Source organism: Anas acuta, chromosome 1 (assembly GCF_963932015.1).
Source record: "Anas acuta chromosome 1, bAnaAcu1.1, whole genome shotgun sequence".
NCBI lineage: Eukaryota > Metazoa > Chordata > Aves > Anseriformes > Anatidae > Anas > Anas acuta.
The window spans coordinates 151,916,127-151,927,062 of NC_088979.1; the positions used below are offsets into that span (position 1 = coordinate 151,916,127).

At 41.7% G+C, this 10,936-nt stretch overlaps 1 protein-coding gene across 21 annotated transcripts in view; it reads left to right on the forward strand.

Annotated features, from left to right (window-relative positions):
- The window catches only part of TNRC6B (trinucleotide repeat containing adaptor 6B), a 141,087-nt gene that overhangs the window by 116,392 nt on the left and 13,759 nt on the right, over positions 1-10,936 (forward strand). For 14 of the 21 annotated variants that reach the window (XM_068666982.1, XM_068666891.1, XM_068666974.1 and 11 more), the window contains 10 exons: positions 210-341; positions 855-950; positions 1,082-1,256; positions 1,551-1,685; positions 1,887-2,063; positions 4,100-4,246; positions 4,442-4,537; positions 7,891-8,211; positions 8,621-8,691; positions 10,419-10,558. In XM_068666982.1, coding sequence (XP_068523083.1) covers positions 210-341; positions 855-950; positions 1,082-1,256; positions 1,551-1,685; positions 1,887-2,063; positions 4,100-4,246; positions 4,442-4,537; positions 7,891-8,211; positions 8,621-8,691; positions 10,419-10,558 — 1,490 coding nt within the window. The remainder of the gene's footprint in view (positions 1-209; positions 342-854; positions 951-1,081; positions 1,257-1,550; positions 1,686-1,886; positions 2,064-4,099; positions 4,247-4,441; positions 4,538-7,890; positions 8,212-8,620; positions 8,692-10,418; positions 10,559-10,936) is intronic. The other 7 variants (XM_068667052.1, XM_068667060.1, XM_068666914.1 and 4 more) reach the window with 3 other exon arrangements.

Below are 10,936 nucleotides of genomic sequence, written 5' to 3' on the forward strand. Positions count from 1 at the left end.
GTATATTGTCAATCAAGTGAAAAATTCACTCTGCTCAAGCCATAGATTATGTACGTTTAAATGTGATGTGTTGAGAAATCTGTAATGTCTTTCCCAGAACACCACTTAAGATTGGTGTCCTACCTATTCCTTTATACAAATATTCCTACTCTATCATCTTTTTTGGTAGCGGTGCATTTCTTGAGGATGTGTAATTGATTTTCGTGCAGGTTTCGGCCTCCATGCTCAAGCAGTTCCCCAACAGTGGCTTGAATCCAGGTCTTTTCAATATGGGGCCCCAGCTTTCTCCGCAACAGATTGCCATGCTGAGCCAGCTTCCACAGATTCCTCAGTTTCAATTAGTAAGTAGCTAGTAATCTTGTGAGACAGACGGTTTACAAATCGTCTGCTGCTTTCTTTTTACGTTTGTTCTAATTCTGTTTCCTTCTAATGATTTTGTGTTATTTTTTTGTACAAATATTCCCTGCTTGTTACACATGAAAATAGTCCTGTTAGGGGCCAGTGGGTAATCCAGACAGGCTTGTGTAATTACTGTGAATGTTGCAGTGGGATGGTAATGATTCTCAGCAATGTCTTTGTATTATAGAAAGCAGTTGTTTGTTGATTTTCTTCAGACTTAGAGTCTCAGCAATAATACTAGTAATACTGTTGCACGATATGAAGTTAGAAACAATTAACAAATGTACTATTCTTCTAAAGCTTTCATTAGTAATTTTATTTCATTGTGAGGAATGAGAAAGAGTTCACCTTTACGTACGTTGTGAGTAAAGCATTTGCAGTTGAGCAGCTCCTGGCAATTGCATTTCACTTGAAGAACCCTGAATTTCCACCCTTCCCCCCCACTTCTCTTGTAGGCATGTCAGCTCCTCCTTCAGCAGCAGCAGCAGCAGCAGCTGTTACAGAGCCAGAGGAAGTTATCTCAAGCTGTGCGACAACAGCAGGAGCAACAGGTGGGGCACTGCTTCTGTCAATCACGTGAAGCATAAAGCGTGCTAGCGCTGGACTTGCCAGAGAGCATGGTCCTTTGAATCTCTTTCGAGTTGCTTCAGTATCATGCCTGGTTTTTTGCTTTCATTTGCAGATTGCTCGTATGGTGAGTGCCCTCCAGCAGCAGCAGCAGAGGCAGCCTGGTATGAAGCATTCACCATCCCACCCCGTTGGGCCTAAGCCGCATATAGACAGCATGGTACCCAATCCCTTGAATGTGGGTCTCTCAGATTTACAGACCAAAGGGCAAATACCTGGATACGGTTCAGGTGAGTGCTCCCGTGAAACGAGTAATTAATGTATAAGCGCTAGAGCAAAGGTTACAAGAAATGTCAGCTCTTGATAAAATTGCATTACTTTTCATTATAAGAGAAGAATACAAACCTAATGTCAAAATCTATCTTAGAGGCATGCTGACTTAACAGACCTATTTTCAAAGTTCCTTTCTAATATTTCATTTGCTGTGCTTGAATTTTGAATTCTTGATTGCAGTGCCGCCTGATTTAAGGGTGTTTAAGCCAAAAAGAGCAACTGATAATGGCTTCCGTTTGTTTGTTTCACAGGCTTCGGCTCAAGTGGCATGGATTATGGCATGGTGGGAGGGAAAGAAGCTGGAACAGAATCCCGCTTTAAACAGTGGACTATGATGGAAGGGCTGCCCTCTGTGGCTTCTCAAGATGCCAATATGCACAAAAATGGTGAGAGGGGATTGGTTATTTTGAAAGTACTCTTGAAGTAGCATCTCACCAGAGGTGAAATAACTCAGGTGAAACTGCTTAAAGGTAGTTAACATCTTAGCTCATCAGTATGCATATTAACATTTTTTGGTTTTGGTATTCTATATTCTCATAAAGACCGCAACCTTTCCTGAGCGCAGATGTCTCTTTTTAATATTTCAGGTGCAATAGTGCCCCCTGGAAAGGCTCGCGGAGGGTCGCCCTACAACCAGTTTGACATAATTCAGGGCGACCCACTAGGTGGCCATGCAGGCCCTGCTGGTGATAGTTGGTTACCTGCCAAATCTCCACCGACGAACAAGATCGGAAGCAAATCCAGCAACGCCAGCTGGCCTCCAGGTATTACATGAGGGCAGGGGCTATGCCCCAGCTTTACGGTTGATGTGCTGGAACCTTTCATAAATAACTGCTATAAGGAAAACGTTTGGTGTATCATATTTTTTAAAAACAAAAATGTTGAATTTCCAGTAAAAAAATGGCAAAGCTAAGTAGGAACTAATTGATGAATTGCCTGAATAGTCTTTTGTGTAGTTTTGTGACTTTACATTTCAGGAAATTTTCATGAGAGCACCTGTCCACAAAATACGTAACACCAGCTCCCTCCTTGTATTCATTCCTTTCTTGTGTTGTGTTAGGATGAAAAAAAAAACGGTTTAAAAATCAGATTGATATGGAATCAGAAAGCAAAAGTTAAAAATCTACCTTTTTGTGATGATGGGAACAGAATTTTCCTGTCCTGACCTTTTTTAATTTGAGGATGTTTGAACTTTTCCTCTCAGAAATGGTTTATAAATATGATCCACTGTGGAGCACAAGGCTTCTTTTGCTAGCAGTATTGGTACAAAATGTGTGTACTGTGCTGTTTGTGGTTCATATTTGCTTGTGCTGTGTAAAGGATAGGAGTACTGCCATATTTCAATAGTTCTCAACAGTCTTGTGGCTTTAGTAGAAGTTTCTTTCTTTTTGGGTTACAGTCAGCAGTAGCATATTCTTAAAAGTCATCTAGAGTTTCACTGGCAGAAATTTCTGTCCACCAGAAAACTCAGTATCTAGGAAAAATATGTATGTACTTAAACAAGCACATAATCTTCTGTGAAACAGTCGCTAAACCCAGACTAGTGTCCTTGAAGTTGCATGGATTAATCACCAGTGTTGTTCAGCAAATAGCAGATGCTTAGATTTTCTCTGTCTGGAATACTCTTATATTCCAGGAAAACATTCCTTGCTGCAAATTATCTGCTGTGTACCCGCTCAAGCACAAAGAAATAAAGGTGCAGGTGCATCTCATGGGTAAACCAGTAGGACAGACCTTGCATCAGCAAGACTGGGAGTCTGTGCAACAGACAGACAACAGCAGGAAGCCTACACAAAGTAATTAGAAATCGTAGTGTCTAACTACGGCAAGAAAAATATTTTCTGATGAGGTAGAAGAGATTTAAAGAAATAGCTATCTCAGTAAAGTCTGTGCACCCACAATGTTTCATACTCTCTGAACTGGCTAACTGTTCCAGACCAACTTGTAAAGACTTTGCTTAACTTGATTTTCAGTCTTGCCAGTTTTCAGAAGTCTTTACAAAAACAAGACTCAGACTCATCTCTTACCTTGTCTTCAGCCATTCCAGGTCCTAAGCTGTGTTCATGGATATTTTATTTTGGAACAGAGACATTGAGTGTGACGTGACTCATTTGTGATGAGACCTGAGAATCTGCTTTGGGTGGTCCTTAAGCGTAAGGTGGTGCTTCAGGGGACTGCAGTATTTTATCAGTAGCTGAACAGATTCCTTTCTTGGTGTGGAGCTAGTTGATCATATTAGGAATTTTGATACCTGTTAGCCTAGATTATGTTGTAGAGTTACAGAAGATTAGGAGCTGATGACTGACATCTACAAAATCATGAAGGCAGTGGGTAAGATAAACACAGAATTTTAATTCTGCAAATGCTGCGGTGTTAGAACTCCTGTGCAAATGGTGGAACTAAGATAGAGGATATTTCTTATGTTTTCACTGAGATTCTCCTGACCGTGCAGTATTGCAATCTAATACTGCCCTTCCTGTGACAACTTTTTGAACCAGTAGTATCAAGTTGTCTTCTCACAGACGTGAGTCATAGTCTTGACTATGCTGTTACATACAAATAGTCAAAGGAATGCTGTATGCACTTCCACCACTTCTACGGTTATTGACCTGTGCTCAGTCACTAGAGATAATGCCATGGGAGGAAATATGAAACAGATTTTAATTAAGAGAAGTCTGATAGTCTGATCTTGTGAGGAACAGTGTAGAAGACTTTTATCCTCTAAAATATCGTCCAGAATTAATTCCAGTAAATGGCATTCCCCTCTCTGCATCTAACTCTTTTTTCCCTCCTGTTCCAGAGTTCCAACCAGGAGTGCCATGGAAAGGTATACAAAACATTGACCCTGAATCGGACCCCTATGTGACCCCTGGAAGTGTGCTGGGGGGGACAGCCACATCTCCCATTGTAGATACTGACCACCAACTTCTGCGGGACAACACCACAGGTAAAATGTCATGCTGATATCCGAGAATATTCTAACGTGCCTGTCAGAACACAATTAAGTCTACTTAATCGTGTCTGTGTATCACGTAAAAGGTCGGCATTGATACAAATTGTGGCTTTTTTGAGATTTAACAGGATAACAGAAACTCTAAAACTGGCCTACTCTTCTCTTTCTCTCTCCTTCTCCCTTTGATAGGGTCTAATTCTTCCCTCAACACCTCGCTGCCTTCACCTGGTGCCTGGCCCTACAGTGCCTCTGACAATTCCTTCACCAACGTTCATAGCACTTCAGGTATGCGGGCTCCAAAATTAACCTGGACAAAACATTTTCCACTTATTAACTAGTTTCTCCTCCTTATTCCACCTTGAATATTGAGCCTTTCAGTGACTGCTGAGGAGGTTTGGAAATAAAAATTCGAGTGGATGATTATCATTTTCCTTCTGCTGATAAAACATTCTGTTGTAGTTGCTTTAAAAAATTTGACTGAAAGACACTTGCCCTTTTCTTGGTACAAAAATCCCTGGTTACACAGGTTAAAGGATCGCAGTGAGCAGTAGATGTAAAAGAAAAAAACGCAAGTACGATCCATTGACATATGTAAAGGGGGACTATCCTGTTTATTTTTAAATACCTGCTCCTGTATGTATGAGGTAAGGAATTAGAGTAATAAGGCAGGTGACTTTATTCATCTTAACTTTAGAATATTGGGGGGCTGTGAAGAGAACGCTTTTCCCTCACCTTTTATAACACTCATCGTTCCCTGAAACCTGGAGACAGAACATTTTTAAAGGACTAAAGGTCTTAGTCAGAGGTCTTTTGATGGTTGGCCTATAAACAGTAATTTAGATGTCTGCCTCAGATTCTTGGTAAGGCCTACAAAGCTTTCTTGCAAAAAAGGGTCTCTGCACGCACTTCTGAGTAGGAAACTGGAAATTATCGAAACTGGAAATTATTCTGATAGGTGCGTGTGTCGATCTGCTCGAGGGTAGGAAGGCTCTGCAGGAGGATCTGGATAGGCTGCACCGATGGGCTGAGGTCAACTGTATGAAGTTTAACAAGGCCAAGTGCCGGGTCCTGCACCTGGGGCGCAATAACCCCAAGCAGAACTACAGGCTGGGAGAGGAATGGTTGGAGAGCTGCCAGGCAGAGAAGGACCTGGGAGTGATGGTGGACAGTCGGCTGAATATGAGCCAGCAGTGTGCTCTGGTGGCCAAGAAGGCCAACGGCATCCTGGCTTGTATCAGAAACAGTGTGACCAGCAGGGCTAGGGAGGTGATCGTCCCCCTGTACTCGGCTCTGGTGAGGCCGCACCTCGAGTACTGTGTTCAGTTTTGGGCCCCTCGCCACAAGAAGGACATCGAGGTGCTTGAGCGGGTCCAAAGAAGGGCGACGAAGCTGGTGAGGGGCCTGGAGAGCAAGTCCTATGAGGAGCGGCTGAAGGAGCTGGGCTTGTTCAGCCTAGAGAAGAGGAGGCTCAGGGGTGACCTTATTGCTCTGTATAAGTACATTAAAGGAGGCTGTAGCGAGGTGGGGGTTGGCCTGTTCTCCCATGTGCCTGGTGACAGGACGAGGGGGAATGGGCTAAAGTTACGCCAGGGGAGTTTTAGGTTGGATGTTAGGAAGAATTTCTTTACTGAAAGGGTTGTTAGGCACTGGAACGGGCTGCCCAGGGAGGTGGTGGAGTCACCATCCCTGGAAGTCTTCAAAAGACGTTTAGATGTAGAGCTTGGGATATGGTTTAGTGGGGACTGTTTGTGTTAGGTCAGAGGTTGGACTCGATGATCTTGAGGTCTCTTCCAACCTAGAAAATTCTGTGATTCTGTGATTCTGTGATAAGTAATTGAGATTTTGAGGTGCTTGTAAATACCGGAGTTTTCTTTTGAGACATCCTTGTCTTTGATAACTACATAAAACTGAAGAATTGAGTGCAGATACCAGCAGTGGTTAACATGGCTGAGAGCTGCATCTGGCCGGGACTGTATGATTTTTCCATCTTAAGGGATAACAGCTATGTTCATATGTTAACTTGACATCTCCACAAAGCCAGCTGAAAATCACACTTGCCCCTCAAGAAACACAGTGTTCCTGGTGCCAGTTTGTGGCATGACTTTGGTTTGAAGCAGTATCTGTGTATGCAGCATTCCAATGACACAAAAAATTTCTCTTTCATAGCCTGGGAAATGGAATGGCATGTATCAGCTCCTTACTTCTGCTTAATGTTGTCTAGCACATAAGGAAACCCAAGAGATTGGAGGGAAAAAACATTACTGAAGTTGTAGCTGAATTGAAGAAACCAGACCACTATCTGGCATAAATCCATAAATCTCCACAAGTTGTTAAACTACACACCAGTGTTAAACAGATGGAAAGTGGGTCATCGGAATCAGGGATTTGGAATTTACGAATCTATAAAACAAACTTGGCCAAGTGAAACAGGGTTTTTTAAGCGCTTCTGTATACTTTCCTAGGTTAGAGCTTGAAACCTGCTTACTGCTGACAGTTACTGTCACTGAAATGTGGTGATCTGAATGTAGAAGGAAGCATGCTTTTACTTCTCGCTGTAAATGTTACGGTCTTGAGTCCCAAACGTATTATTTTGTAACATCCTGTCATGTTGTAAATCTGGATTTTTATCCGTTGTTTCAAATCAGTAATTTACTACCTTTTGTTAGTAAATAGAGTTTAATGCCTGTATTTGCACCCACACAAATGAATTCTGATGAAGATAATTGGCACAAGTGCCGTTACTCCTAGATTGCTTTGTCTGTGCTTGCTGCTTCTGATTGCAGAGCAAGGAAAAAGGAAATTACTTGAACAATTTTGACGTTCATTTGTTTCTTTTTACTGGGTGATAAATGTCTCTTGGTGTTGGGAGGCATGGGAGAATTTACACTCTACCTTGTTAAGGACAAGCGTTTAGGAAGAGCTGCCACCTATCCATAACTTAATGATGTCTTAGGGAGTCTTTTAATTTTTTTCATTGGACTTCATTGAAGTGTGTTAGGGATACTCACTGGTGGTCATCTCCTAATAGGTGTTGTGTAATGTTTTCTCGTATAAATGTCAGGATTGTTTAAAAGTCCAGTTGTCACACAGCACAATGACCTTCACGTGCTGTCATTGTTCTGACTTTATAATGAAATCTGTGTTTCATGAGAAAGCTTTGATCTTATAAGAGGACATCTTTAGGAGGTAGCAGGTTAAGGTTAAGGTTAGCTTAGTAGACCAGGAGCACTAAGTAGTTATTTCAGGTCTCTGCAGGTTTAGGGTGTGAAGAAAGTTCAGTTTTAATATAAGTCAGTAGTGCCCAAACTTGTAAGAAATGCTCATGTTCTCAAAAGAAATACAGTACAGACATAAATATTGCTGGTAGTTGTTAACGACTGAATATACTGTTGCTAGTTACATTAACACAAATAATTTAGGATTTTGTTGTTGTTGTTGTTAGAGTATGTAAAATCAGCAAAGATTAACTACATGGCATGGCTTTTTTTTGTTATGGCAGTTTTTAACTGTTTTTATGATTCTGTGCTTTGTGTTTATCTGTGATTAAAATTGCAGTCAGAGGGTTTACAGTAATAGTATAGTTGAAGGTCATTTATGTTATGTTTCTCTAATACATGCCCTTTATTTTAATCTTCTAGCAAAATTCAGTGATTACAAATCAACATGGTCCCCAGATCCCATAGGACACAATCCCACTCATCTCTCCAACAAGATGTGGAAAAACCATATTTCCTCAAGGAACACTACAGGGCTGCCCCGCCCGCCTCCTGGCCTGACCAACCCCAAACCATCATCTCCATGGAACAGCACAGCACCCCGATCGGTCAGGGGCTGGGGGGCACAGGACTCAAGGCTTGCCTCTGGTGAGAAGAATCATCTGATAGCACCATTGATCAGACCTGAGGAGTGTACGTTTTACAGCACTAATGGTTTGGAGGAAAGAAAGTTGCAGCTGCCTGGTAAAAGGAAAAAAAAAAAAAAGTTCCTTCTTGAAATGGAAATTTCATGTCAGTGATTGGGATGGTGGGGGGAGAATCCCAGGTCCCGCTGCAGGGGATGAGTTGGAGGTAGTCTCAGAGCTGCAAGGAGGGAATTCCTATTGCATGGGGCCTTTCAAGCCTTGAAGGCATTGGTTAAGAGCTGTCTGTGAATGGGAAACTCCTAGAAGATAAACTCCAGTAAAAAGTAAATCATTATGTGAAATGTGAGGAAAGATGTGGTTTTTCTTTCCAGGACTAAAGATTAGGCTTCATATGTTAGCAGGGCTGATAATCTTGAGTTTGTCTGAGACCACAAGACCTGACTGTAAAGAAAAAAGGGTTTTTGTTGTATCCAGTCTTTTTTGATTCCTCTCTCTTCTGTTTGCAGCATCTACTTGGAGTGATGGTAGCTCAGTTCGTCCTAGTTACTGGCTGGTTCTTCACAATCTCACTCCACAGGTATTTTCTGTTACTGTCTTTGGGAACTTGCTTGCTTTGCGAAGACACCGATTTGTGGATTCTTCAGCTGTTTCTCTGTGAATAAGATCTAAAAAAATCAAATCTGTCAGCATACATAAGAAGTAGTCTGATGAATTTTTCAATTACAGTCTCTTTGTTTAACTTGAAGATGTTCAGCATTTGCTACATGACTGTCTTAGCCTTTCCTTACCTAGAGTTTCAAGAAATTATTGGAACAGAAAGATGTTTTTCTTAGAAGTGAGGATAAGTTGCATGACCATAATGTGGAATGGTTTATAGCAGCTAAAGAGACTGTTTCTTTGGGGTGTTGTAAGAATGCTGGTGTAACTGCCAGTTTTCGCTTTGGTGTTTCCATAGTAAAACCACAGAATGTTTCCAGCACTCCTGCCAAAAGCAGTCTCGTTAGGTTATTCCTGCAAAAGTATTCTCAGAACTCTTCCCTTCGAAATGAATTTTGTGGAGATCCTGGTTTCAGCGATCCCAATTAGTCTCTCTATTCAAGGCTTAGGAAAAGCTTGTGTGATTATCAGCAGCGCCCTGAGGTCTAGACAGAGAGTTCCCTGTTCAGCAGGGTAATTTACCACGCTTCTAGTGCAGTTTAAGATGACATCAATGTGAAAGGAAAGAGAGTCTCCTTCAGATCACCCCAACTGGCAAGCTACGCTCCTTTCATAGGAAAGTCTGTTTTCCTTAGGAAACAGCAGTGGTGTGACGAAGAGGCACAAGTCTAAGTCCCCGCCCTGTGCAGGGTAGTTTACTGCTTTTAGTAATGGTTTAATGGAAGAAAAATATTTCTGAAGGCATTGAATTAATAAAAAAGGAGAAGGTAGGTTATAGTTGTTCATAACAAATCTTCTTTTTGTTGTTGGTCAAGTACACTGGAGAGGAGGAAGTGTAAAGATTAAGGTGATTTCAGAGACAGTACCTTCAGTTTCTTTTTTAATCTTGCCCACATTTATACCCACATAAAACTTTCTTTTCCTGAAAAGAGGGAGGGGGGAGAGGAAGAATGTAATAACACTTCCTTAAGTATCTGCACATACGGATCCCATTTGTGTGTGCATGTTGCTGTGGCATACCAGGAATGGAATCTGTCTGTATAGAGCACCTTGGAGAACAGCAGTTACTGGAGGTAAGAAGCTGTTATGCTGCAGGAAGGAATGCAGGCAACAACTGCTGTGAAAACATTAGTTCAGGAGGAATGAACATTGCTGGGTTTGGCAGAAAGACCACTGTCTGTTTCTGTGACTTCATGTTTAATAACCACAAAGACAAAAAATGCACCAAAAGAATAGTAAAAAAGACCCTTGTTACAGAGGTGAGATTTCAAATTTTGCAAAACTGGTTGGTGTAAATTCTACTGCAATCAGAGTGCTGGAGGCTTAACAAATTCTGCTTCTTTGGTCCAAGTCCTAATGGCTGGAGATGGTGAGAAACACAACTTGCATGTAATCGCTGGAAAACGTGTCAGATTGTCGCATGAAGCAAAGTAATTGTGAGAGCTTGAAGTCACTGTAATTGTGAGAACTTGAGGCATACAGAAATGCTGTTTGAAAATTAAATCCTCTCACTTTTGCGTAATTTGTTACTTCCACCTGCTCTCCCGTGAGATCAGTTATCTTTAAACTACTTGTGACTGCTGAGTTTAAAGTACATTTGATGAAATAGTTACAAATGTCCCTTTTACCCTGGCTGTTCTTCCTCAGATCGATGGGTCAACCTTGAGGACGATCTGCATGCAGCACGGCCCACTGCTGACATTCCATCTGAACCTGACCCAGGGCACCGCCCTCATCCGATACAACACCAAACAGGAGGCGGCCAAGGCCCAGACTGCACTGCACATGTGAGCAAATCCCCGTGGCCTTTCTTTGTTACCACATTAGTCATGAACACCAAATGTCTCTCCACTGTTGTGCTTTGGAAACTCATTCCAAGAGCGCTTCTTTGAAGGGGATCTTTCATTCATGAGTAGAAGATGAGAAACAAAGCTGCCTTCTATTTATGTCGTTTTAATTGTTGGCACAAACCTGTAAATACAGAACCAGGAAGGTGCAAATAGGGTGGAATTGTGACCAGTATGCGAATTACTGTACGCTTTGGGCTATTTTATGAAGCCTTGTGAATGACTTCAGATGAAAATCATTCTTCCATATGTAACCCAAATGTGCGGGAACCTGCTAAAGTTTTGAGATAAACCTGAAATAGCTTTTGTGAAAGGCTG